Source organism: Odocoileus virginianus, chromosome 17 (assembly GCF_023699985.2).
Source record: "Odocoileus virginianus isolate 20LAN1187 ecotype Illinois chromosome 17, Ovbor_1.2, whole genome shotgun sequence".
Lineage (NCBI taxonomy): Eukaryota > Metazoa > Chordata > Mammalia > Artiodactyla > Cervidae > Odocoileus > Odocoileus virginianus.
In genome coordinates, this window is record NC_069690.1 from 10,673,174 (window position 1) to 10,698,131 (window position 24,958).

At 54.4% G+C, this 24,958-nt stretch overlaps 1 protein-coding gene and 1 long non-coding RNA gene across 4 annotated transcripts in view; one reads left to right on the forward strand and one right to left on the reverse strand.

The window, feature by feature from the left end:
- LOC110128301 (uncharacterized) lies at positions 1-1,364 on the forward strand. Its single transcript, XR_002311113.2, has 3 exons — positions 1-125; positions 837-968; positions 1,105-1,364. It is a non-coding gene; the product is annotated as an uncharacterized lncRNA (long non-coding RNA).
- Positions 1,244-24,958, reverse strand: part of TBX4 (T-box transcription factor 4) — a 26,884-nt gene continuing 3,169 nt past the window's right edge. The window contains exons 1-7 of one of the 3 annotated variants that reach the window (XM_070478581.1): positions 21,073-21,781; positions 19,500-19,619; positions 17,733-17,880; positions 7,026-7,178; positions 6,017-6,105; positions 5,658-5,893; positions 1,244-3,433 (exon numbers count right to left, since the gene is read on the reverse strand). In XM_070478581.1, coding sequence (XP_070334682.1) covers positions 2,811-3,433; positions 5,658-5,893; positions 6,017-6,105; positions 7,026-7,178; positions 17,733-17,880; positions 19,500-19,615 — 1,365 coding nt within the window. In that variant the 5' untranslated portion in view covers positions 19,616-19,619; positions 21,073-21,781 and the 3' untranslated portion in view covers positions 1,244-2,810. Of the gene's footprint in view, positions 3,434-5,657; positions 5,894-6,016; positions 6,106-7,025; positions 7,179-17,732; positions 17,881-19,499; positions 19,620-21,072; positions 21,782-24,958 lie in introns of those variants that run through there. The other 2 variants (XM_020879028.2, XM_020879026.2) reach the window with 2 other exon arrangements.

Consider the following 24,958-nt stretch of genomic DNA (forward strand, 5'->3'; position numbering starts at 1 on the left):
GGAGTATTCCAGAATGCCATCTGCACCCAGAAAGAAAAGAGCAGAGCAGGTGTGTGTTAGGAAGGGCCCCCGCTTCCCTGTCCCCTGGGCCAAGTTCAGTGACGTTTCTCTCTGTTACCAACAAGGTGGGTGTGTATGTGTGTGCTCAGTCACGTCCAACTCTTTGCGACCCCGTGGACTGTAGCCCGCCAGGCTCCTCTGTCCATGGGATTCTTTAGGCAAGAATACTGGAGTGGGTTGCCATTTCCTCCTCCAGGGAACCTTCCCAATCCAGGGAATGAACCTGTGTCTCCTGCATTAACCAGTGGATTCTTTACCACTGAGCCACAGGGAAGATAGCAGCAAAGTGAAGGAGCTTGGCTTCCTTCTGCCGAGAGAAGTCCTGCCAGAAAGCAATCCCAGGGCCACAGGGGACGACTCTGGGGAAACAGGAGACAAGGTTGATGTCTACCCAGCAGGAAAATTCATCTTAATCCCAATGAGGACAAGGATTTACAGGGTACCCCTTACCCTTGTCTTCTCTTCCCTGGCTCCCTCCTGGAGATGGTGGGTGACAGCAAGCAGTTTTGGAAAAGGAGCCATGAAGGATAGGGGGCAAGTGGCGAGGAGCTGCTTGGAGGGAGACCCAACACACTTTCGGACATCAGTTTCTCTTCTCATCTAGGACTGTGAACCTGGACTGGATTTTGTCTCCTTTTTTTACCCCATCTTAAGACCAAACTTCACGGATCTAGCAGAGGACTGGACAAACAGCAGTCTCTGCCAAGCCTCGATTCCTCCTCTGGGGGGTGGGGTGCAGGGGGTTGATGGGCGCACACATCTGACTATTGTTCCAGGAAGCCGCAGGCTGTGACTCCAACCAGCTCTTCAGTTCCTTGTCTGAAGCAGCCACATAGATCCCACCAAGAACTCCCCACCTGTGAGCATACCTCCTGCACATCGCACGGTTGTATGTCCACTACTCAAAGGTAACAGATTCTTGTATACTGTCTCCCTGCCCTTCTGGGGTTTTTGTGGGCCCTGGAATCCAGACCCGTCATCTGGGGAGTAGCATGAGATCAAAGGTACGATTGCTCCCTTGGTCCTAAATTACTTCCCTCTAAGCTCAGTGGCTACAGGGTACAAATGCACAGAGGCGCTAAGGGCTCCACCTGGCTCTTGAGAAACTCAACGAGGAAGAGGGAAGCAGAGACTGTGGCGGAGCCAAGAAATGACAAGTCAGGAGTAAAGAGCATCCACACACTTCACAGTTGTAAAATGGCTTTATGTTCCGACATGTAAAATAAAATGTCCATGCTATATAACAAAACACTTGACGTTTCATATCCTGTTCGCTAACGTGTCTTCTAATAAAGTGTAATCTGTACTGGGTGTGTGTTTATATATATTTATTTATACGTTTTATCTAAGTCATTCTTTGTTTTTAACATCAAATGTGTAATAAAAATTTAAATAGATGTCTTTCCAAATACCCTCTCCAATGTTCATTTTAAGTTTATTCGTTTGTTTAAAAAAAAAAAGCAAAGCTGAATTTGACATGTGGCCTGCATTTGTGAGATATATATATTTATATATTTTATTTATTTATTTATTTTATTTATATAATATATAAATAGCTATTCGGCATGCAAAGAGTTTAGTGATTTCCCAAATTTTGATTACAGAGTTCCCACCAGCCCCACGGATGGGCTGGTGACATTCAATGCTGAAGAGCTGGGCTCGGGATCACGGGGTCCACCTTCCTGGAAAAGTGTTATCCTTGCTCTGACTCACTGGCTGAATTTACTGGAAGAGAGGAATGCTTTCTCAATTCTCATTTTTATTTCTGTTGGGCTCTCAGGCGCCAGAGGCGAGGGTTTTCTGGGAGCAGAACAGGCTCTGGAGGTGCTGAGCAGCGCGGTCTCCTGGGGACACCACCAGGTCAGGTGCGTGTCCTAACGGCTGACTAGGATGCAGGCGGCGCCTGAGAAGTGTCTGGTGCATCAGAGTGTGGGCTGTATGCTGGGGACCAAGGCGGAAGGGCTCTGTCCTTTATAAGCAAACCTGAACGATGCCAGAGATGTTATTGGTTGCCTTTTCACACCTCTCGGGAAAAAACACAGGGTTTTAATACCTGTCAACTGGTGCTTAGCCCATGATTCTCTCTCTAAAAGTGGTCCCTCAGACCTCAGAGCTCCAGGGATCAATTTCCAGGCCACTAACCGAGCAGTCAGCCCTCCTCTCTGAGCGGGCTTGGAGGCTTAGCTGAGCCCACCTCTCAGATGGTCGCACAGACTCTCCGGAAGCCGAAGGAGTGGGCCTCCTCCTCCCTGAAGAAGATGCTCAGCGCCTTTCGCAAGAGCCAGGACTCTGCAAGATGGGCAGAGAGCCCCACCTCCCCAGGCAGGAGAATCCTCCCCCCAACCCCCACTCCCGACCTGCCCTGCCAGAGAGACTTCACCACCTGGCCCCTGAGTTAATCGAAAATTATATTATAAAAACCTCTAAGTGACTCACATGAATGCTCCACTCCCATCCCACCCAAGGGCATGTCAAGAGATGTCAGAAAACACTGGATCCAAATCCTGCAGCCAAAAATCTCTTCTTCGCTAAGTGTGTATTTTTTCTTTTTTTTCTTTTTGCTTTGTCGGGGCCTCAGTTGTATGTCAGAAGATAGGTGCTCTCCAAATACAGGCGCGCGCACGCGGGTCGCACACTGCACCCCAACCTTTGAAATACCTTGCTGGGTTTCTTAGTGGCGGGGGCAGGCCAACCCTCAGAGGTTAAGACTGGGTTAACACGGTCCAGGGGCTGCGGAGGGGACCTGGGAGTCATCCGTCAGTCCAGTTCTCCACGGTCCCCATGCCTGAATGGTACTGTAAGGAGGCTTCCCGGGACAAGGAGAAGCTCTGCGAGTACAGGAACTCGTTGGCCGCATTCAGGTGCGGCGACGGCGGCTTCCGCTCGCACACGGCGCCCGGGAGGCCGCGCTCTCTGGGGAAGGAGGCGCTGGGGCCCCGCTCTCGGACCTGAGCCTGGGAGAGTTGATTGTAGACGCTGAAGTGGGCGTTGCCCGGCGGCTGGGAGCCCTGGGCGGAGATGGTGGGCAGCCGGGGCATCATCGTGGTGGCGGTGAAGTGCGTGGGGAAGGACTGGTAAGGCACAGTCTCCATGGTCTGAACGCTGTAGCTCGTGTAGGGGGACACGGACGTCCACATGTTACAGCTCAGCGGGGGCGGGGGCAAGTCGTCCACCCCGGACACCCCCGCGATCTCGGGCCCCGACCCTGAGTACATGCAGGCCTCTCGTGGGGTCACCTCGCTGCAGTAGGAAGGGCTCAGCATCTGCTGGTCGTAGGGCGGGGGAGAACGGAAATAATGGTCCTCCCCCACCGCCGAGGGTGCTTCCAGATAAGATCGCTTGCAGGGTAAGTCCAGGTGGCGGGCACTGTCTGCTGGAAGACAAAGAAACCTCAGAAAGAGCCAGTTCCGCCAGCCCAGGGTCCAGAACACCCCCCACTGGATGCCAGGGCAGCCTATCCTTGTCATTGGTGGGAGGGGGGTACCCACGCTGTGATGGCACTCCCAGAACCATTTTAATCAGCGACAGCTTTTGTAAGGTGGCAGCAGCCCAAAAGTGGTCAGATCATGGACTGCCCTCAAAGGCCACCAGGGGACACCGCATCACTGGACACTGAGTGATGTGTTTACTCAGGCGGCATATGCCTTTGATCGCTTGCTGCCCTGACTCTTGGGGATGGTAAGAGGCCTTAATGTGCACTGGCATTCTTAGGCCAGGCCCACCTTGGCCAAGGAAAGTGCAAGCGACTGCCAGGCCACGCCAGGCCCAGAGGCCACAATCTGTCTGAATTAGCCAGAAAATTAAAGCCACAATGCTTCTGCCTCCATCCTCTGCTCCCAGGAAGGCTTCAGCAAGCCAAAGTTACTCACAGGCATGTTCCTGTTGCTTTCAGTAGAGGAAGTAAACCCTACATATGTTCAAAGAAGTCCCATCAGATTGTCATCACACAGATTCCAACATAACAGGGTTTACACAATTAAGAAATGGAGCTGTTAATAAGTAAAAGGTGACTTGCACTTCTAAGGCGAAGCTAATATACTCTGTTGGGGGGAAAGATGACATTAAGTGCCCCAGACCATGGATGTGTATCTTTCAACATCCTCAAGCATTGATTCTGGACGAGCTCATCCACCCCAGGGACCCAGGGATAACCCAGGCCTGAGGACTTGGGCAGCAGCCCACTCTACAAATTTAAGAACACTTGTCCAGTTCCTTGTCTTGGCCTCCGTCCTGTCTTCCCTAGGGATTCTCAACAGGAAATCGGCCATAGACAATAGGTAAATAAACGTGTATGGCTGTGTTCCAATAAGACTTTATTTATAGATACCAAAATTTGAATTTCATAGTGTTCATATATCACGAAAGAGTCTTCTTTTGATTTTTTTTCAACTGTTTAGAAATGTAAAAACCATTTCGTATAACTCACAGATCGAACAAAAATGGACTGCAGGCCAGATTTGGTCCAAAGGCCGCAATTTGCCAGCCCTTGTTTTAGGTCACTAGTTCTAATATGACTCACAGATTGAACAAAAATGGACTGCAGGCCAGATTTGGTCCAAAGGCCACAGTTTGCCAGCCCTTGTTTTAGGTCACTAGTTCTAATAGGACTGGTTCTTTAGGAGTCTTCCAGGGTAGTCCCTAGGAGCTGGGCTGAGAGAACATTCTGCACCGCAGGCTAAGTCCCCAAACCCATTCCCAAGAGAATTTCAGCGGCCCTGTGAGGACTTGTGACGTGGTAATACTGATCATTTGTATTTTACAGACGGCAAACTTGAATCCTCGCACCAGGGCACAGATGTTCTGGTTCTCGGCTCGAACTCCTCTTCCTCACAAAGAAGCCAACACAGACAGGCCCATGTCCTGTCTTCCTGGACCCTAGTCTCCATCCCCCAACAGCTCCCATCCACTCTCAAGAAGCCTCTGCAGATCTGATGGGATGGGCTGGGGAATCTATGCTCGGCCGGGACTCCCAGGGTTAGGATGCAGGTCGCTTCTACAAACACCCTCCGGACTGGGACGCTTCCACCTCTCCCATGCCCAGAGGCAGCGCCTGGCTCACTCTGTGTCTTCTGCCCACTCCGACCAGGTGCTCAAAGCAGCGGCTACCAAGTGACACCTGGGACTGGGGACTGCTTGCGGCAGACCCTCTGATCCTGTCTTCTGTTCCCCCACCCGCTGTGCCACCTCAGTTCCGCCCCTCATCACTCTCTTCTCAATGCCTGTAACAGCCTCTGTCCACATCACCCCATCCTTGTTACCCCGTCCCACACGACTGTCTTGTCAGGTTCCACATGCCTGTCCTCAATGCCAATCTGACTCTGTCCCTCTTCTGCCTAAAATCCTGATCTAGGGGACACCACGGCCATAAGCTGTCTACATGCAAAGCAAGAAGCACTGAGCTTGACCATGGTCCCCAAGGCTTTAGGCTCAGTCTCCAGGCCACACAACAACCAGTGTGTGTGTGTCTATGTGTGTGTGTGTACACGCACGCCCCCCCGTGCATGCTCGCATGCTCACGTGTGCAGGGGGCAGTGTTTGTGGGGAGGGCATCACCCCTGTCCCGACCCTCCGGGGCATCCAGAGCAGGAGGGAGCTACCTCGTCTTTTCAGGCAGTGATAGAAGAGGCTGGAGTCCCTCTGGGCTGGGAAGGTGTTGAGGGGAAGGTCCTGGGGCTCGGCCGCGGCGAACTGCATGTGGGCCCCGTTCTCATACTGGTAGTGCTGGAGCGCCTGGTGAGCCCCGTGCAGGGGGCTGACGTCAGGCTTGGACGACAGCTGGGTGGAGACGAGCCTCTGCCTCACGATGCTTTTGGAGATCACAGGGTATTCTTTGCTGGAGGCAAGGGAAAGACAGTTAGCCGGAGACGGGAAAGGAGGGGGGATACTCTGGGTCACCGCGTCCACGTGCCTGAACTCCATCCACCGCCACAGCCCCCAGGGCCGGAGCAGTCCCCACCTCTGCAGCCGGGCCACACGCAGGTCACTGTCGTCACTGCCCCGGAATCCCTTGGCGAAAGGGTTGTTCTCAATTTTCAGCTGTGTGATCTGTCAGGAGAGGAGGCACAGCAGAGTCACGGGCGGGGTGGGGAGAACTGGGCCGGCCCTGCCCCCTGCCACAGGCACATTCAGAACCCCCGGCAACATCTGGGGAAGTGGCATCTTGCAGGAGCCTCCCCGGCCTTGAAGTTCTTGCTGGCTCTTACCCGTTCTCCTAGCGGCAGACCCCCATTCTGTGTCCTATTCTCCTAAATTCAGCCCCTTGTCACTCTCTTCTGGGGCCTATAACAGCTTCCCACCCACATCACCCCGTCCCGCACAACTGCCACATCAGGTTCTGCCTGCCTGTCCCAAATGCCAATCTGACTCTGTTCTTCTTCTGCCTAAAATCCTTCCCCCACACCCAACCTTTCCCAACACAGGTGTGAAAGCCTTCTGGGGAGGGCAGCTTGGGCACAGGCAGGGAGGCAACAGGATGGCCCATTCAGGGAGCACAAGACAGCCTAGGGTGGTCAGGCCAGGGCGGGAGGTGGGCCAGGATGGGCCAGGCGCGTGCCGGGGAAGGGCTTCCGAATGGCTCGGTCACCTGCTCTCCTGCTGCTGGCAGCACCCAAGGGCTCCTCTCCCGCCCCCACCCCTTCTCTCTGCACGCCCGGAATCCCACCAGGGAGAAGACTGCAGAGCAAAAGGCCCCCCAGTGAAGCCACAAGGCAAGCTCCACGCTCCCGGTGTTCCCAGTTGCCACCTGTGTCGGTCTCCAGCATGGACCACAGACAGCTGCCCTGTGCTGGGGATCAGGAGCCTCGTCTCCTTCCCCACACGTCTTTCCATTTCTCAGGGCTCTGCAGGACCGGTCGGGTTCCTGAAGCGACTGCTCTGCCCGTCCCAGCCGGGCTGCACCGGGGCTTCACTGCCTGCCTTCGTGGTGGCCCCGAAATGTGTCCGCGCTGGGGGCGGGGGGTCTGTACCTTGTGATTCTGGTAGGAGGTCACAGAGATGAAGGAAGTCTCTGGGAACACATGGGTGCAGAAGGCCGTGTTTTTGGAGCCAAAAGCATTGTTCTCATCAGCCTTCACGATGTGCAGCCTCGGCTGGTACTTGTGCATGGAGTTGAGGATGATCTGGAAGAGAAGGGTCTTTTGTCAGCTCCAGGTCCCCACCTTCTTGACTTCGGCCTTGTCCAGCCGGCCCAGGGCTGGCTTTCCTTCTCCTGAACGCCCAAGGCTCCAGGGTTTGACCACAGGGGGCTGAGCCCGGAAGGGTCCAAAAACCTCCCTTGCAAGTTGAAGAACCAGACCCCTAAGCCCCAACTCAACCTCAGGGGCACCCCTTGGCCTGTCTGCTTCAGCACCAATGCCTGGTCCCAGGGCCTCCCAGATGACAGCCCCTTCGCTGTAGTAATGGGGAACGGAACCGTTTAAAGGCGTCCCGTGAACTCGGCACAGTGTTAGTAGGCAGAACTGAGTTGCAGGCAAAAGTCCAGGTGCCACGGACTGACTGTGTGACCTCAGGCAAGGCCCTGGGCTTCTCTGAGCCCCAGCCTTCAGCCCTGCGGGCTGCCTCTTCCCCTGGCCTCTTCTTCCCTGGCTCACCCCTCCCCACATATGTGGGACCTGCCCTGTGATGGGCATTCAGCCCTGCCTCACACAACTGTCAGCAGCGAAAGCCGCTTCTCAGCCCAGGGTCTGCAGGACGGGGGAGGGGGCCGCCAAGGAAGATGAACTCTGACCTGTCGGGGCAGGCGGGCGCCCATCCCTTCACCCGCAGCAGGCTTGCAGAGGGGAGGCTGGGAACACCCTGATGCACTCGGCCTTCAGACCCGCCCCTGGGCAGCCCACAGCCTGGGCGGGGGTGGGGGGGGGGGGCGGGGGAGCACCATCGTGGGCTGAAGTTCACAGTACCAAGGCCGGAGGAAGATCGGAGGCCCTGAGCACCCCCCAGCCCTTGAAGGTGCCTGGGGGGAGAGGCCGAGCGCCCGGGACACTCAGCCTGGAGCCCCGGGACCAGCACACGGTAGTTGTAGCCCCAAAGCCTCTTCCTTTGGCGGTGCCCCACGGTAGCGGCAGCATCATGTGCCATTAAAATGTATTTTTTATCGTTGACATTTGCCAGACACCCTCCCCACTGGAGGCAGGACAGGCATTTGGGGCATTTTATCAGTACCGCGGGTTAACCCTTCGGCTCCCGTCCTGGCTGGATGAGGCTGGTCCCTGGCGGAGCTCCTTTCTCTCCATCAGGAAGTATCCCTCTCTTGGGTTGGCTTCCCCCGCTCCCAGGTTCCCAGGGACCCAGCCTGGGGCTGAAGCTTAGGGGGAGACTTAACCTCTGAGTGACAGAGTGCCAGGCGAGAGTTCAGAACCAGGCTCATGTGTGGCAAGCCTTTCTCTGGAGGGGCTCAGCCTCCTCACCCCGAGAAGGAAGGCGGCCCAGAGAGAAGCTCAGATGAAGGAGTGGGTGGTCCGGCACCCAGGTTGCCGGCTCTGCCCTGGCCTCGCCTCCGGACCTGGATGGGCGGCTCCAGCAGGAACTCTTCCGCCTTCGCACCAGCCCCTCCCCTGCGCCACTCAGTGACAAACCTCCAGAGCCTCCTGGGGCAAACACAGAGCCCCCCAGCCCCAGATCCCATCTGCAGTTGGGGAACCCACTGCCCAGTGCGGGGCCTGCCAGGGGAAACACTCAGAATGAGGCTGAAGCCGGGGAGGCCTCCTGGACTGTCCATTCCAGGGGCCTGGGGAGAGCGGCTGGGGACACACTGCCCAGTTCCCAGAGGTTACTCTGTCACCCTGCATGGTGCCAAGGTCACGGAAGACCCAGCAGCTGAGTACCTGGGAGGTGACCTAGGGGCCGGATTCCTGACTCCGCCCCTCTGCACCTGTAGTTCTCTCTGCTGTCTTGATCTTTTTGCCCCCATTCTCCCTCACCTTCTAGGTCCAACTCTTCCAGGAAGTCGTCCCAGATTACCTGAGGCCTGATCTAAACTCCTGATTCTGAAGCTTCCTTTCCACAGTACGGTCTACTGAGCTATGGTGCTGCTTCCAGCAGCTTCCCGTTCCTTCTTGTCCCTTCAGTTAAATTATAACTCCTCAAGAGAAAGGGCCTTATCTATTGTTCCTTCTGTACCTCCAGGCTCCTCCTTTACTCCAAAGCAGGAACAAGTGAGTGCAAGACCAGGTTATGGGAAGAGGAAGACCTGGGTCAAAAGCACAAACTCTCTGTCCCCTCCTCCCTCATCTTTCTTTGCCAACAGGATAAACGCTAAGGCTCTCTGTCCCCTCCTCCCTCATCTTTCTTTGCCCACAGGATAAACTCTAAGGCATGTTTCAGGCAAAAGTAGTGATTGAACATGTGCACAGACAGTCCTTCTGTGATCACTTACATGCTGCAGCCCCTGGCATGCAGGGCTAGCCTCAGTCACTCCAGCCCCCTTGGGTGGGGGGTGAGGGTGATGGGAGGCCCAAGGGGAGAACACAGACAGGAGGCAGACAGAACCCAAAGCAGATGCTGCAGTCCCCAAGCAGTGAGGCTCTGCCACCCCTACGGACTGCTTGGGACAGACCATAGCCACCCTGCGCCTCTGCCCCCTAAGCAGTCAGAGCTATGGGCATCATCAGTCCCCCTCGCCCCTCACTGTCCTCCACCTCCGGGTCTGGTCAGTGACCAAGCCCTGTGACTCCACCTGTAAAACAAAGATCAGGTCACTCCCTTGCTTAGAACCTTCTGGTTCATCCAGGAAGACTGCACCTTGCTTGAAGGCAAGGCCCTTTGTATTTCTCCATCTTCTTCCCATTTTCCCACCACCACCACCGACCACCACTCCTGCCATATTTAAGGCTCAATACATGACTTCTGGGCTTCCCTGATGGTTCAGACAGTAAAGAATCTGTCGGCAATGCAGGAGACCTGGGTTTGATCCCTGGGTTGGGAAGATCCCCTGGAGAAGGGAATGGCCACCCACTCCAGTATTCTTAACTGGAGAATCCCATGACAGAGGAGCCTGGCGGGCTACAGTCCATGGGGTTGCAAAGAGGTGGACACGACTGAAAGACTAATACTTCACTTCACTTCACATGCCACTTCACTTCTATTCCTAATGTCACCTTTGATGGTTCCCTCTTGCCCTTGGGATAAAGGTCAAACTCCTTAGCCCATCCATCAGACATGGTCCTTAATAATAAGGGTGGAGACTGCCAAGCACACCTTCTAGGGGAGTGAACCAGACAGGCGGGCAGAGAAATCTGGGGAGAGAGACACTGCCAGATTTGTAAAGGAAGGTGGGGGCCCCTCGGGGAGTCCAACCCCAGTCACAGGGAAGCCAAGAAGGGCCCAGAAGCATCTATGGATCTCTGCCCATCAGTGGCCGGTCCCGAGCAAGCTCTCGCCCTCCAGTCATCGTGGTCCCCATCTGTACAGTGAGGCCTTCAACTATGTGGTCTCAAACACCCTTCCTGATCCTGCCAGTTGGGAACCTGGGCAGGTGTGTGGAAGAAAGTTCCATCCACTGAACTAATGCAGACTCAAGCTGGAGCATCGGCCCGACCGCCTGGGAGAACGGGAAACCGGCTCGGTGACTCACACCTGGCTTTCCTCGGAAGTTCCTCGGGCGCCACACTAAACTGTTTTGCCAGAGTCTCACATTTATATTTCTTGCGGAGGACATGGGGCCAAATGGGCCAGCCACGTCAACAAACCCCACTACACGGCTGGTCCCGTCATCATCACTGTTCTACAGAAATGGGATTCATTATGTTCTGGCTACAATTCAGAAGCCTGTTCTATTTTAACAATTGTGATAGCGCCAAACAGCCATCTCCTAGAGAGATCACCATGGCGTGCTTGGCTTAACGAGGCCCAGATTCATCTGCGCTGGAATCACAGAGCATTAGGGCATGGAGGGGCAGGCCGTAGCGATCCCTCCAGTGACATCTCCTCATCATACAGATGAGGAACAGGAGGTGAGTAGTGGGAACATGACGTGCCCAAGGACACACAGCTGGTCGGAGACTGGATCCTGAGAAGACTCAGATGGCCCTGGAGAGAGCACGAACTGCTCTCGACCACAAGCTCGGTCATTAATGATAAGGTTTCAGCTAAACACGGCCGGAGTCGAGGATCCACCAGGCCCCGTCGCCCCTCGCAAGCGCAGCGTATCTGGATGCTAGCCACACAACAAGTGGGGCTAACGTCTGCCTGTCAAATATCAAAACCAGATTGTTTCCTGCCTCACATGTGTACTTTCTGAGATGACCTTCTCCATCATCCTTCTTACCCTCTCCCGCCCCACACAGAGACAGGGACAGAGACAGGATCTGCAGCTTAGAAAAACTTTAAAAAGAAGGAGAAAACCAAAACCTAGACCAGAGAGGCCCAAAGATTGGCTCAAAGAAGATCCAAGTTAGGACTAAGCTGGACGGCCCATCAGCCGACTCGAGAGGCCTGGACGGGCAGGCCTGAGTACTCACGCCCAGGGCAGCAGGCTTGGCGCCTTCTCTGCCAGCCAGTGTGGACAGAGCACAGCCTCTGTGCCAGGCCCCGTGCTGAGTCCTGCCAACACAGCACACAATCAAGCTTTACAACATGCCTGTAAAGTATTAATTGTTGTTGTTGTTCATTTGTTAAGTCATGTCCGACTTTGCAACCCCATGGACTGTGGCCTGCCAACTAGAGTGGGTTGCCACGTCCTTCTCCAGGGGATCTTCCCGACCCAGGGATCGAACTTAGGAGATCCCACATCTCCTAAATTAACAGGCGGACTCTTTGCCACTGAGCCACCAGGGAAGCCCCAGAGTATTAACAGGTGTTAGTATTCACCTCCCTGTAACAGACAGGGAGCTGAGGCTCAAGAGGGTGAAGGCGTCTGCCCAGCCTCAGACAGTGATGGGGGCAGAGCCAGCATCAGCACTGATCAGCACTGATCTTCGAGCCTCAGCTCATACCTGCACCTGTACCTGGCTGTGAAGGGTGGGCCGGTCTCCAGGTGGGTGGGGAGTCTCTGTCCCAAAGTACCCAGCAAGGCTTGGCACATCATCAGGGCTCAGCAAATGTGGGAGGGAAAGAAAGAGATCAGTAGTCCGGGTTCCCCCAGCATATGCTTTGTGGGGACATCAGCTCCCAGCAAAGGAAATGCCTTCTCTAAGTAAACCCCCTTCGGCAGGTTACACTCACTGAGAAGTCACACTCACTCCTGCTCACTGCCACTCACGCTGCCAGGCAGCAGGACATGATGGTGGTTAAAAAAAAACAACCTCCTGGTTTGCCGTCTAGTGGGAAACTCACACGGTAATCCAAAATCAAGCAAAAATCAGTGGTGAGAAAAAGTGGCAGACGAAATACTGCATTGATGACAGTAACAAACTGACAGGAAATGTGCAGGGCCTCGCGAAGGAAAAACTTGAATACACTTTTGAAAGACAAAAGGCAGACTTCAACGAAGAGAAAGGCATCATGATCAATGCTCACCCCCCCCTCCAGTAAATTTATAATTTAGAGTGATTTAACAAAAATACAAGGAAGTTTTTTTCTCAACACTACAAGCTGATTCTAAAGCTCATATTAAAAAAAAAAAAAAATAGACAAGACCAGCCAAGAAAACTCTTAAAAAGAAGACCAATGGGGGAGGACCGAGTCTGCCAGACACTAAAACCTATTATGATGTCTCAACGGTTAAAGCACTGGCGTAGGAACAGACACAGATTCAGGAGGGGATTTACTGTACAGAACCAGAGAGTCCTAAACCAGAGAGGGGAGAGGGCTAGTCAGTTATTGGTGTTGGGACCACTGGATAGCTCTCTAGGAAAAAAAAAAGTTGGATTCACACTTTGTATCGAATGCCAGAATAAATTGAAAAAGGGCCAATGGTTTAAATGTAGTAATAAATCCATAAAATACTATAAGAAAACACAAGAAAAATCTCTCATAAGTAAGGAATGGATAGGGGCTTTCAATTACTCAAAATCCAGAACTCATAGAGAAAAGACCGACACATTCAATCAAAAATGTCTGTGGAGGATTACCACTATAGGCAACACCAAAAGACAAGTGACAAACTGGGAAAACATATAAGCAACTCAACATCGCAGATGGGAGCTAAATCTTTCTAGCTTATAAAAGCTTCTAGAATGGATAGGTGATTTTTTTAAAAAAATCTAAGAATGAGAAAAGGATAAGGACAGTAGTTCACAGAAGAGGAGATATCTATATATATATATAGATAGATGCTTATGCTTACTCATAATAAAGGAAATAAAAACTGAAGCTAAAACTGACATCTGTGTTTCAGCCATGAGACTGGAAAAGATTCAAAACTTTTCTCTCCCACCATGTTCGTGAGGCCACAGCGATGGTGGGAAGACACATCTCTGCAACACCAATGAGGACAGGATGACGAACTGCAAATCCATATATCCCTGAAACAGGCACTTTATCACAAAGAGTACTTGGCTCAGGTATAAAGTGACATACGTACAAGCTTCACTGAAAGAGCAGAGATAGGAAATTCCTTCAATAAGGACTGGCTACACGATTAACGGAACAATCATTGGATGAAATTCTACGCAGCTGTGTAAAAGGAATGAGGCAGCTCTATATGAATGAAATGATCTCCGAGACACTGAGTTTACAAAGTGAGGTGCAAAGTGTTTACAACATGGTAACTTCTGTGGCAAAAAGAAGGGCTCTGAGACTCTGTATTCTGCTTGCATATGCAAAAAGAGACACAGAAAAGAAATTAGTAACAGTTGGTGCCAGAGCTGGAAGAAACTAGGTGGATGGGGAACCAGTGGAGGCAGATGTCTCACTGCAGACCTTTTTCATTTGTTCACTGATCGATTTTTCAATCATGTGAATGTATTTCCTATTTAAAAACAGATTTGACAAATAAGTATAAAGTCATAACTGTGGCAAGCACTTCAACGGAAAGGTGCTCTGAGAGCATATAGTGGGGACCCCAAACTGTCTCCCTGAAGCTGTGGCATTTGAGCTTGGATCCCAAGGTTCAGGAGTAACTGACAAGGCTAAGAGGCCCGTGGCTAGAGGAGGAAACCCACTGAGGGATAGTGCCTGTGCCATTCTGTGGCCCGGGGAGCCCACATCCGCAGTCCGGGGCTAACTCAGCCTCTGCAAGGCTTAGACTGACTATGTGAGCAATCACATGCTGATGTTTCTCCTCGGCAACGTGGGAGTCCAGAGACATAGGAGGTGGTGAGGATGGCCATCTCCCTACACACACACACACACACACACACACACACACACACACACACCCCATGCAGCCATCCCCTCCCTGCCTCCAGATTAGGAGAAAAGTAAGACCCACATGCCAACCATCTCCACATCCCGCTGCAGGACGCAGGCCCCAGCCTAGCAAGGCTCTCCTCAACTGCCTGGAGCAGCTTCTCTTCCCATCCTGTGGTCACCTGGCACAGTACCCTGCTGGGGACAGGGGGGCAGTGAGCAGGAGGGGAGGCTGGCTGTGTCCTCTCACCCAGCGGAGCCACAGCCATCAAGCTGATCTCCTGGTCCCAGGCCCCTGACCCTTTCCGCCCCAGCTGCCTGCTTATGCCCAGAACCGAAAGGTCACACCCTGACTCTACCTCTCAAGAGCAGAGGGCTTTCCTGGATTCACAGCAAAAACCCACAGGAGTTTTCTAATCAGAAGCCAATCCTATCTTTTTTGAACACGTGTCCTGAGGGGCTCCTGGACTCTGGACCCTTCTCCTGGGAGGCTGGGTGGCACATGGGAGACAGATGCTGATGTCTCTGAGATCCTGAGTGGGGAGTCCACTGTCCACCTGGCTGGAGAAAGTTCCCTGAGGTTTGGAAACTTTTAGGAAAAATTGCAAAGTGTGGAGGTGAGCGATGCAGGAGGACTTGTCCAGGGCAAGTTCACGGTACAAGATGGCTTTTTCCCAGGTTTCTACACCGAGAAGCCAAGAAGGATGACTTGGAGAGCTCACTGCTCCAGTTGGCACAGACCAAGGGGCAGAAAGCCAAGGCTCAAACGGGCCACTTTGCCTTGATATGTCTAGGAAGTCAGCTCATCCTCCGAAGCCCTTCCCTGCAGGGCCAAAGGCTGTGCCCTCTCCAGTGATGCTCCAGATTGCTGAAGAGCTGACAGCTGGAACCCTGGGTACTGAAAGACAGGGGGAGAAGCCAAAGGAGCCGAGGCATCAGAAGGCAGGGGTCCATCTGTGCTGTGTTACTCCCAGCTCCTGAGACAAGTGCCTTGTCTCCGTGAGCCCCGCCACCCCCACAGAGGGTGCAGTAACCAACAGCCTGCATGTGTTGGGAAAACATGGGGATGGCGAGAAGGAAGATACTCCACACCCAACCCTCAGTGGGGGGAAGCTGAGTTAGTACAGGGAATGGTCCCCCAGCCGAGGAGAGGAGGGCCCCAGGCTGGTGTGGCGAGTGTAGCCAGGGGCACCCCCAATATCACAAGCCCAAGAAGTCAGCCCCACTGGCTGCTCAAGACCACTGCAAACCCTTTCGGGACCCCACAGGAGCCACCAAAGAAACAAACCAGGGTGAGAAACCTATTGCTGGGCAACGAAGGCCAGGTCACACCCTCCTGCTTCCAAAAAAGCCCCGCTTTTCAACCACCTGACTCTCTCCCCTGGCCCTCTCTGCAGGGGTCCGGGGAGGTGGAAGGGTCCTCAGAGACATTCCTACAGCTGGGAACCTTGAGAGCAACCTGTGTGTCTAAAATTCTCGCCACAGCTTTGATCCCTGGGCATTTCTGATCACTCACTCAAGGATCCAGCTCCTGCCCAGCTCTATCCACCCCAGCGTTCGGTCCCTGGGGTATGAGTGTGTGTGTGTGAGTGCAGTTGTGGGCAGAGATGAGGCTCTCCACCTCCCACTGTGAAGGCCCTTGCTAATCTTTTGAGGTTGATCCCACAGCCTGGCCAAGCAGAGGAGGCCAGAAAGGAGCTGACCACGAGCAGTCTTGGCAGAATGGCAGCCTCTCTGGCCCTCGGTCATAAAAGACCCTGTGATCTGAGAGGTGGGGGCTTGGTTGACCCCTTCCCGTTGGTGGGCGGCCTGTTATCGCCCCTGTGGAGGGCTGCACGGGTGCATGTCCCCGGGGCCCACCTGGATGTCTCTGTCACACACCCAACAGCATCTGCCTGCCCTGCGTGGGAAAACCCCATGCTGCTTGCAAAACAGACAAGTCAAGAGTTGATTATATTAACCAAGCATTCTCCTAATTGCTGGTTTATCGATTGCCTATGGCTTGGAAAGAGAACTGAACAGAGTCTGAGAAAATTAGAACCAAGAGCTGCTTGCCAGTTACACACCCATCAACCAGAAAAGACGCATTGCTGGCATTCTTCATAACGAGCTATGATTCACAGAGTACTGATTTGCACACAGCTCCCCAGAAACAGAACTGAGGTGTAGAAGAGACACGTGCCTGCACGCCCCCCACCCCTGCTTCCCCCACCACCCCCCACACAGATGTTATGAGCGTGCAGCCAGGGCAACTGCATCCAGGAGCCCACGGCACCCACTCCATCAACACCCCACCCTGTGTCTCCAGGGTAACTACGCGTAACCTAGAGGGGCGAGGCTTGCTCCCTGGCAGATGATACCGGGTCCCCAGGCTTCTGTTTGCCACACGTATGAGCTAAAAATTTCCACATAAAGAGCTTTTTGTGGGCCTGCCAGGGCCAGACTGGGGAAAGAATGAGCTTCAGCAGCCTGGACGGGGCGTCAGCAGCAGCATCCCTGGGGTTTCGGAGTCGCTCTTGTGAGAGCCAGGCCCCGGGCAAGGCCAGGAGCCAGTGCAAGGCCATCCTTTCCAGGGCAGGAGGCTGCGGGGCCAGGCGGGCGCCAGGGATTAGGCTCCTGAACTCATCAGTGACTCTCAAGACAATCTCCTGGTCTCAGGCCCCAGCAAGGCCAGATTTGGGGAAACTGCAGCTGAGATTTGTGAGACGTAGGTCCATGTCGTCGTTGTCATCAAGGGTTACTTGCTCAGTCGTGTGTCTGACTCTCTGTGACCCCATGGGCTGTAGCCCACAGGCTCCTCTGTCTGTGGAATTCTCCAGGCAAGAATACCGGAGTGGGTGACCATCCCCTTCTCCAGGGGATCTTCCTGACCCAGGGATCAAACCCGCATCTCCCACATTGCAGGCAGATTCTTTACAACGGTAAAGGGAAACCATCATAGTTGACACTCATTTAGAGCCTCTTAGGCGCCACATGCCTCATGCATAATCTCATTTAATTTTCACCTGGTCATCCCCATGTTCTAGACAAGGAAACTAAGGTGCAAAAAGGCTAAGAAACTTGCCCCAAGTTACCCAGCCAGTAAGTGTCAGGGGAAGGATGCTTACTGTGGAACTCAGACCCTGTGCTCTGAGTTTGAAGGGGCTAATCACAAGTGTGTCGTGCGATTTAGGCGCTTTTGTGTCTGGGTTGTATTTACACTTTTTACATGTTAGAAATAACATTATTTGGGAAATGGCAACCCACTCCAGTACTCTTGCCTGGAAAATTCCATAGACGGAGAGGAGCATGGTAGGCTACAGTCCATGGGGTTGCAAAGAGTCAGGCCCATAAACCCGCCTGGGACTGGGTCCCGAGAATGGATTCTGCAGATGAGCACCTCTGACCGCCCCACCTCCGACCCTGCCCCAGCACCCACACTTGAGGCCAGGCAGCCCCCTGCTTACATGGCCGAAGGGGTCCAGGTGGTTGTTCGTCAGCTTCAGCTTCTGGAAGGAGACCAGCTGCCGCATCCAGTGGGCCCCCGTGGCAGGAGAATCCGGGTGCACGTACAGCCGTCCCGGCATGGCAGGCTCAGCCTTCCCTGCCACCATCCTGCCAAGACAGCACGGAGAAACCGCGGCCAGTGATTGCCCTGCTGTCTCGGGGAGCCCAGACTTGCTGTCCCCCACCCCAGAAGAGCAAATCCCCAGAGGCCTGAGAACCATGTCACTGCGGCTGCCTACCGCATCGCCCATTTAGGGCTTTGGGGGTAAAAGAGGGGGCAGAGGAGAGGGTGCTGGGGGGCACAGCCGTCCTGAACCCCCCATATCTCACTGCAACAGAGAGAGAAAGGGAAACTGTAGAGAAATGCGATGGCTTATTTGAAGGGGCTAATCACAAGTGTGTCGTGCGATTTAGGCGCTTTTGTGTCTGGGTTGTATTTACACTTTTTACATGTTAGAAATAACATTATTTGGGAAATGGCAACCCACTCCAGTACTCTTGCCTGGAAAATTCCATAGACGGAGAGGAGCATGGTAGGCTACAGTCCATGGGGTTGCAAAGAGTCAGACACAACTGAGCAACTTCACTTCTCAGATGACAGAGACAATTTTTAAACTGGCTGCCCCTCAAACAATGGTGAGAAATGAACTGGTAGCTGTCCGCTCAGTGAGAATCTGCCCTGAGTGCTAATCGAGCCCAGACAGAGTACAGAAAGGAGCTCCTGGCAGGACCCGGCCACCGAACCTGGCCTCCTGGGCTCAGGTTCTGCGACCTTATTACCCCACACAGCCAAGCTCACATGCTGGGCAGTGGATTCATTCATCCCTCCCTCTCTCCCCTCGGGAGCTGTCCTAGGGTCCGGGGGCAGATGGGGAACATGAACGGGCCGGCCCAGGAAAAACCGCCTTCATTTACTGGGCCCCGGCTTGGTTTTGGCCTTCAGCCTGCCTGCTCTCCCTGGATGGGGGACACACAGGTTAAGAGGGAGGGTTCTGGGGGGGGGGGTGTGGGGGTGGGAGGAACTGGGAGATTGGGGGTGACACCTATACCCTACTGATGCTACATGTAAAACAGATAATGAATGAGAACATACTGTATAGCACAGGGGACTCTACTGTCCTCTGTGACCTGAACGGGAAGGACATCCAAGAGGAGGGGCTAGATGTGTATGCCTGGCCGGCCCACTTTACTCTACAGGGGAAACTAACAACATCGTAAAGCAGCGACACTCCAGTAAAAATTACTTAAAAAAAAAAAAAAAACAAGAATAAAAAAAGAAGGAGCAAGTGGGTGAAGAGACAGGAGAGAGATTCACAGCCCAGGCTCTAAGTATGGACTATCAAGGCCCCCAAGGAAAATGGCTCCTACCTTCTGCCGTACCCCCACCTCCAACGCAGCCCTGTCGGAGCCTAAACCCGCCCAGCCCTGGAGCTCACGCGTCACCCCACAGCCCAGTCACCCACCCTTGGGTGTCCACAGCCGTAGGGAGAGCACAGACCCTTGAGATCCATCAGACACCCAAACACTGTGGCTCATTGTCGCTCCAGCCCCTGCCTCATCTGCAGGAGGCGTGCAGACGACCCTGTGGCCTCGGCAAGCCCGGTGCCCGAGCCTGCGGATCTGGCCAGTCACTGGGACAAACTGGTGAGTCCCCGAACCACACGGCAGGCGGGGGACGGGTGTGCGTGAGTGGGAAGGCGGGTGACGTGAGGGTCCCAGGTTCTTACCATTTGTTGTCACAGAACTTGTAGCGGTGGTCATCCGCCGGGACGATGTCGATCAGCAGGATGTACTTGGTCTTGGGGTTCATGCCCGTGACTTTTACCTTGTAGCTGGGGAACATCCTCCTGGGGGAAGCCGAGGGGTGAGGCAGGGGTGGGGAGGGTCGGCACAGTGCAGGCGGGGGATCGGAGGCCTTAGGAGGCGCTGCCCCTTTAGCAAGAGCTCCTGGACCAAACGGAGCTTCCTGACCTTGTGTAAATCGCTTCCCTCTCTTGCCAGCCCCTCCCACCTGCCCCACTAGAAAGGGCTGCACAAGCCGCTCCCTCTGAGCCCCTGCAGTCTGTGGCTGTGAGCACAGAGGCCCTGCTCGGGACTTCAACACCAACCAGGCTGCCTTCATCTCCCTCCTGTCTGTCATCCATACACAACGGAAGTTCCAGGGGGTCATTCCAGGGGAGCAGAGCAGAAGACCTGGGAATCCCTGGCAGCTTCCTCCACGGTCCACGAGATACCCACTCTGGGTCATGTCTCTACGGAAACCCCCAGCCTCAAAGCAGCTTGCAGGAGAGTGCTGCGGGGGTCTCTGGATGCCTGCCGTGTGTGGAGCAGAGGTGTTTATCCCTGTGAACGCCTTGTCTGGGCCTGTGCACACTAACTGGGTGTCAGGGAAGGGTAGTCCAGGAAACTTGAGAAGAGCACGGATTCTAGAACCACCCTGCTGTGGTCCACAGCCTAGCCCCGCCACTGACAAACCACGATGCCTTGGGTAACTTGCTTGGATGTTTTTACTCCTTGGTTTCCCAATCTCTAAAGTAGTGAAAGAAAGTGAAAGTGTTCGTCATTCAGTTGTGTCTGACTCTTTGTTACCGCGTGGATTTTAGCCCACCAGGCTCCTTCGTTATTGGAGTTCTCCAGGCAAGAATACCGGAGTGGGTTGCTATTTCCTTCTCCACTCCAAAGTGGGGACATTATCAATACACCCTTGTCATAGGTGGCTGGGTGGATTGAACGAGCCCACTTTTGGCTCTTACCACTGACCCTCACTGCTCTCCTTCCTCTGTAGACCAAGCAGTATGACCTCCCTCCATGAAAACAGACTCATCGAAAAGAAAGTCTTCCAGTTCCTGCAGCCCATGCTGAAACTGTCCAGGACCCCGAGGCTCAGGAAACATTTTGGAGAGGAACACTACCTCGGACCCCTCAGCGCACCCACACCTACAACAACATGTACACATACCTGCGGGATAAAGCCCCGGTCACCAGGTCCCTGACCCTGGACTTCCCCAGAGGGCAACTTCCTCACGGTCCTCATCAGACCCTCACGCCGCTTCCTAGCTGACTGTTTACGTCCCCGAGAGAGGCAGGGTTCAAATCCAACTGGACAAACCGAGGCAGCTGGGACCCAGATCCCCAGAGCCGGTAGAGTGCCCACGTGGTCCACTGTGGGAAAGACATCAGGGCAGCTCTGGCCCTCACGAAGCCAAGAGGCAGCACAGGGACCCTCGAGAGAAGCTGTCCGAAGCGCCTCACGAACAGGTGACCAGAGTCTCCCATTGTGTCAACATGCGACCAGCTTACCTCGACAGGGCAGGGCTTCCAGAAGGGATCAAGGCTCCCCGCAAGCCCGCAGACCCTACAGCAAGCCCAGGACCCTGAGGCGGAGGGTGCCCTGGCCTCTGCACCCTCCCTGGCTGAACGAGGGGCCCTTGAGAGCCTCTCCAGGGGCCAGGGGTGCGGGGGCCGCGTGACCCTGTATGCGCCCGAGCACATGTGTTTGCGGACCCGTTGGAGTGCGCATGCGTGCGTGTGTGCGTGCCTGGAGTGAGGAGGGAAGTTCTCGCGGCAAGTCTAGGGACTTATAAACCGTGTGGAAGAATTTGTCTCAGATGTCAACCGAAAGCATTTTCGAATGTCCACCCCACCCCCTCTCCAGGAATGGGCGGAGCGAGAGGACTCAGGGACCCAAGCCTGCTTCCTGCTTACCACCCCCTTGCCCAGCCCTGGGGGCGCAGCTGGAGCCGGCACCCGCCTGGTTCCTGGCCCGGCCTCGCCCCGGTGGGCCTGAGACTGAAGGGGAGGGAGGGAGGCGGCACTTGCCTCAGCGCCCCCACCCTCCCTGAGGGAAGGCCAAGAATCCCGTCCCCTGCCGGCTACCATTTTGCAACAGCTACAGAAACAGCCACAAAATGGGGGCAGCCCTGGCTGGACTCGGGACTCTCCCGGCATCGGGGCCCTGTACTTGGCCTGTTTCTCCTATAATGACTCCAGGTGGCAAGAGCAGAGGACAGACACGGCTTCCCTCCCCGCCCCCAGCCCCCAGCCCCCAGCCCCCGCCAGTGACCCCAAAGGGGGCAGATAAGACGGCTAGCTGCCACTGTCAAAGTCTTTATAATCTAGGTCGGAGGGGAGGGGGGTACTAGATCCTATTTTTCCCCTTCTACTCCCTACCGCACTTTTTAAAAAGATTTTCTTGATGTCTTTATTGAATTTGTTACAATATTGCTTCTGTTTTATGTTGTGGTTTTTTGGCCCCAACGCATGTGGAATCCCAGCTCCGTGACTAGGGATGAAACCCATACCCTCCGCATCAGAACGCAAAGTCGTCACTGCTGGACCGCCAGGGAAGTCCCTCCCTACTGCAGTTCATCTCAGCAGCTCAGGAGGCCAGGCTGACATGACTGGTGCTTTTCAGGAGGCAGGTGAGGAGCCTGTCTCAGCCTCTCGAGGCCTGGGCGGCTATGCTGTGATTCGGCCTGGAAGCTGGGCGTGGACCGGGTTCCCAGCTGATAACAGCCTTCAGGAGGTTCTGAGGGAGTCGGGGCAGGGCAGGAAGGCGTCTCCTAGCCTCTGCCTCCCTTTCCCCTCTTCGAGGGCAGCAGCCTCAGAAGTCAGAAGGGAGGATGAGATCAGTGGTCTCAGGGTGGATTCAAAGGTCCTCTGCCCCAGGATGAGCAGGCCCAGGCTCAGTGAGCACCCCTGCCTTCGGGGAAGCAGCTATCTTCATCTCTCTGAGGGTCCAGTGCGGTGGCTGTTTCTGGACCACGGAGGATGCAGGCACTGGCGACCCTGGGCCCCCTCATCTCCCCACCCAAGGGGCTCCAGAAGGATAAAGGGCCTACTGTGCCCGAAAGATGAAGGCAGAAGGTGAGGCACACCAGCCGGCCAGCCTCCTGCCCCAGCTGACCACATCTGCCCCTCGGTTCCAGAGGGGCTGAGCTTGGAGCCCAGAGGCTGGGCGTGGGAGTGTGCCCCAGGAGGGCAGGACTCAGGCCACAGGGGCCCGGCGGGCCTGGGAGCCGCGACTTGCCCTGGGCTCGCCCTGCACTGTACAGGTCCTCTCTGTTGCAACAGATGATGCCACAGATGAAACCATCTGAACTGCTTCTGTGATTTAGGATGGAAAAAAAGACACCCGAAAACCAACCCCTTTGGGGGAGGAGTGAACACACAGGGAGGGGAGACGTGACTCTGCGCAGCCCGTGTGGCACTCAGCCCTGGCACCCGGCTGGCAGGGAAGCCCTGTCTCACCTGTGCCCAGCACCCAGAGGCGTGCCCCGCGAGCCTTCTGTCCTGCCCGCTCCCCGCGCCCCTCTGCACCCCTTGCACGCACACCGCGGGCCTCCTCTCCGTGGCCTGGTGCCCCCTCCCGGCTCTGGGTCCCCGCCCCCTCGGGGCACTCTGGGGACCTCGCGGAAACCGCTCCGCCAGGGGATAAACAAGCCGCCTGTCCTGCCAGGCCGTGAGGAGATGAAAGCCTGGAGGTTTCTCCTCTGATCATGAAACAGGCTCTGGAAGGGTGCGGGCCTGGAGCCTTATCTACCATACTCGGAAATGGTTTTAGAATGAACTGCTAAAACAAGCTTCCTTGGACGTTTCTCGGTGTTGGAGGCTTTCGGGGCGTGGGGCGAGGGTCTGGGGCATTTGGATTTTGGCACTGAACCAGTAAATACGGACGATGCTGAGAGAGGGGCCAACAAGCTTCATCTGGGCTCAGAGAGCTGCGGGGTTCCCCGGGCCTGGCCCAAGGCGGTGGTGGCCAGATTCAAGGTGCTGACCTGTTCCCTCCCCAGCAATCCTGCAAGGAGCTGGGGTAGCAGGGAAGAGAGGGCCTGGGGGATTGGCCAGATTCTCTCCAATCAGCAGGGACCCCAAACTCCAAGTCCACTGCAGTCCCAGCTTCCTGGGGCTCAAGAACCCCAGGAGCAACTATGTGGGCTGCCCTGAAAATGTAGGTGCAAAATCAAATCCAAGGGGTGAGAAACCTGGAGAGGGCTTTTGAGGTGCGGAGAAGTGGTGACTGGGAGGGCAGGCGAGGGATTCTGGGGGTCAGTAATGTTCTGCTTCTTTATCTGGGTGGTGGTAACACCGGTGTGTTCATTTTGTAAAAGTCCATAGGGCTGTACAATTAAGACTTGTTCACTTTTCTGCAGGAATGTTCCACTTCAATAAAATTGACATTAAAAATTATATGTGTGTGTATATATCATAAAGATGTGTACACACACATACAGAGGCCAGGGTTTGAAAGGAAAGGGCTTTAGGAAAAGGGTAGGGGGTCCACAGAAAACCCCATCCATTTTCTATCCCTAGTGTCTGAAGGTCTTAAAGAAGAATTCTGGGTGTGTTGGCAATAGGCTGGGGCCCAGCAACTAAGGCTGAGTTTGGGGGCGGGAGGTAGGGGGTGCCATCTAATACTGAGACCAAAGCTTTTGTAGCCAAATGATTTCTGAGAGCAATGGACAGAGCAATGTAATTTATTTCCACTTTGCACACACATACACACTCACACACACATGCACACAGTTTTCTATTTCACTCAAAGCATTTTTCAGAAATATTTTCCCTAAGATGGGGGCAGGAAAGAGGGTGTGTGGAATGGATGCTGTTTTGGAAGACCAGTTGGTTCTCTGAGAGTTTTTTTTTTTGAAGACACTTCCTTCTGATAGACTTTTGCTTTCAGAAAATACTTTAGAAAGAGATCAAAGCACTCTCTCCCCAACCCACTTTCCCAGTGTCTTCAACCCTTACTTCTCTTATCACCCACGCCACTGGGCTCTGACGCTCTGTATACAGAGCGAGGGCAATTGGCTTTGAAGCCCCGGATTAAGCCGGGCCAAATCCTTGCCTCAGAATAACAAACAATACAGGTTCAACAGGAGTTCTCATCAGTAGTTCATTTTTCAAACACAAATTCACTGTCACTAACACAAGCAACATTGAACTCAACAGGCTATGAAGGCTGATAGTGGAGATTTATCTGGTGGCAAAACCATGACCTAGGAGTACAGCAGTCAGACGGTTAGGAAATTTTCATATTGGGGAGGTTTTTATTTAAATTTTGTGGAGCTCACTTTTATCTGTGTTTGGGAGAAAAGGCAGTTTCTCACATGGATCAAGCTTGGCAGAGATGTGAGGTGGCAGAGAGGACTCTGCTGTCTGCAGCTAAGGGCATAAACTCTCTGGG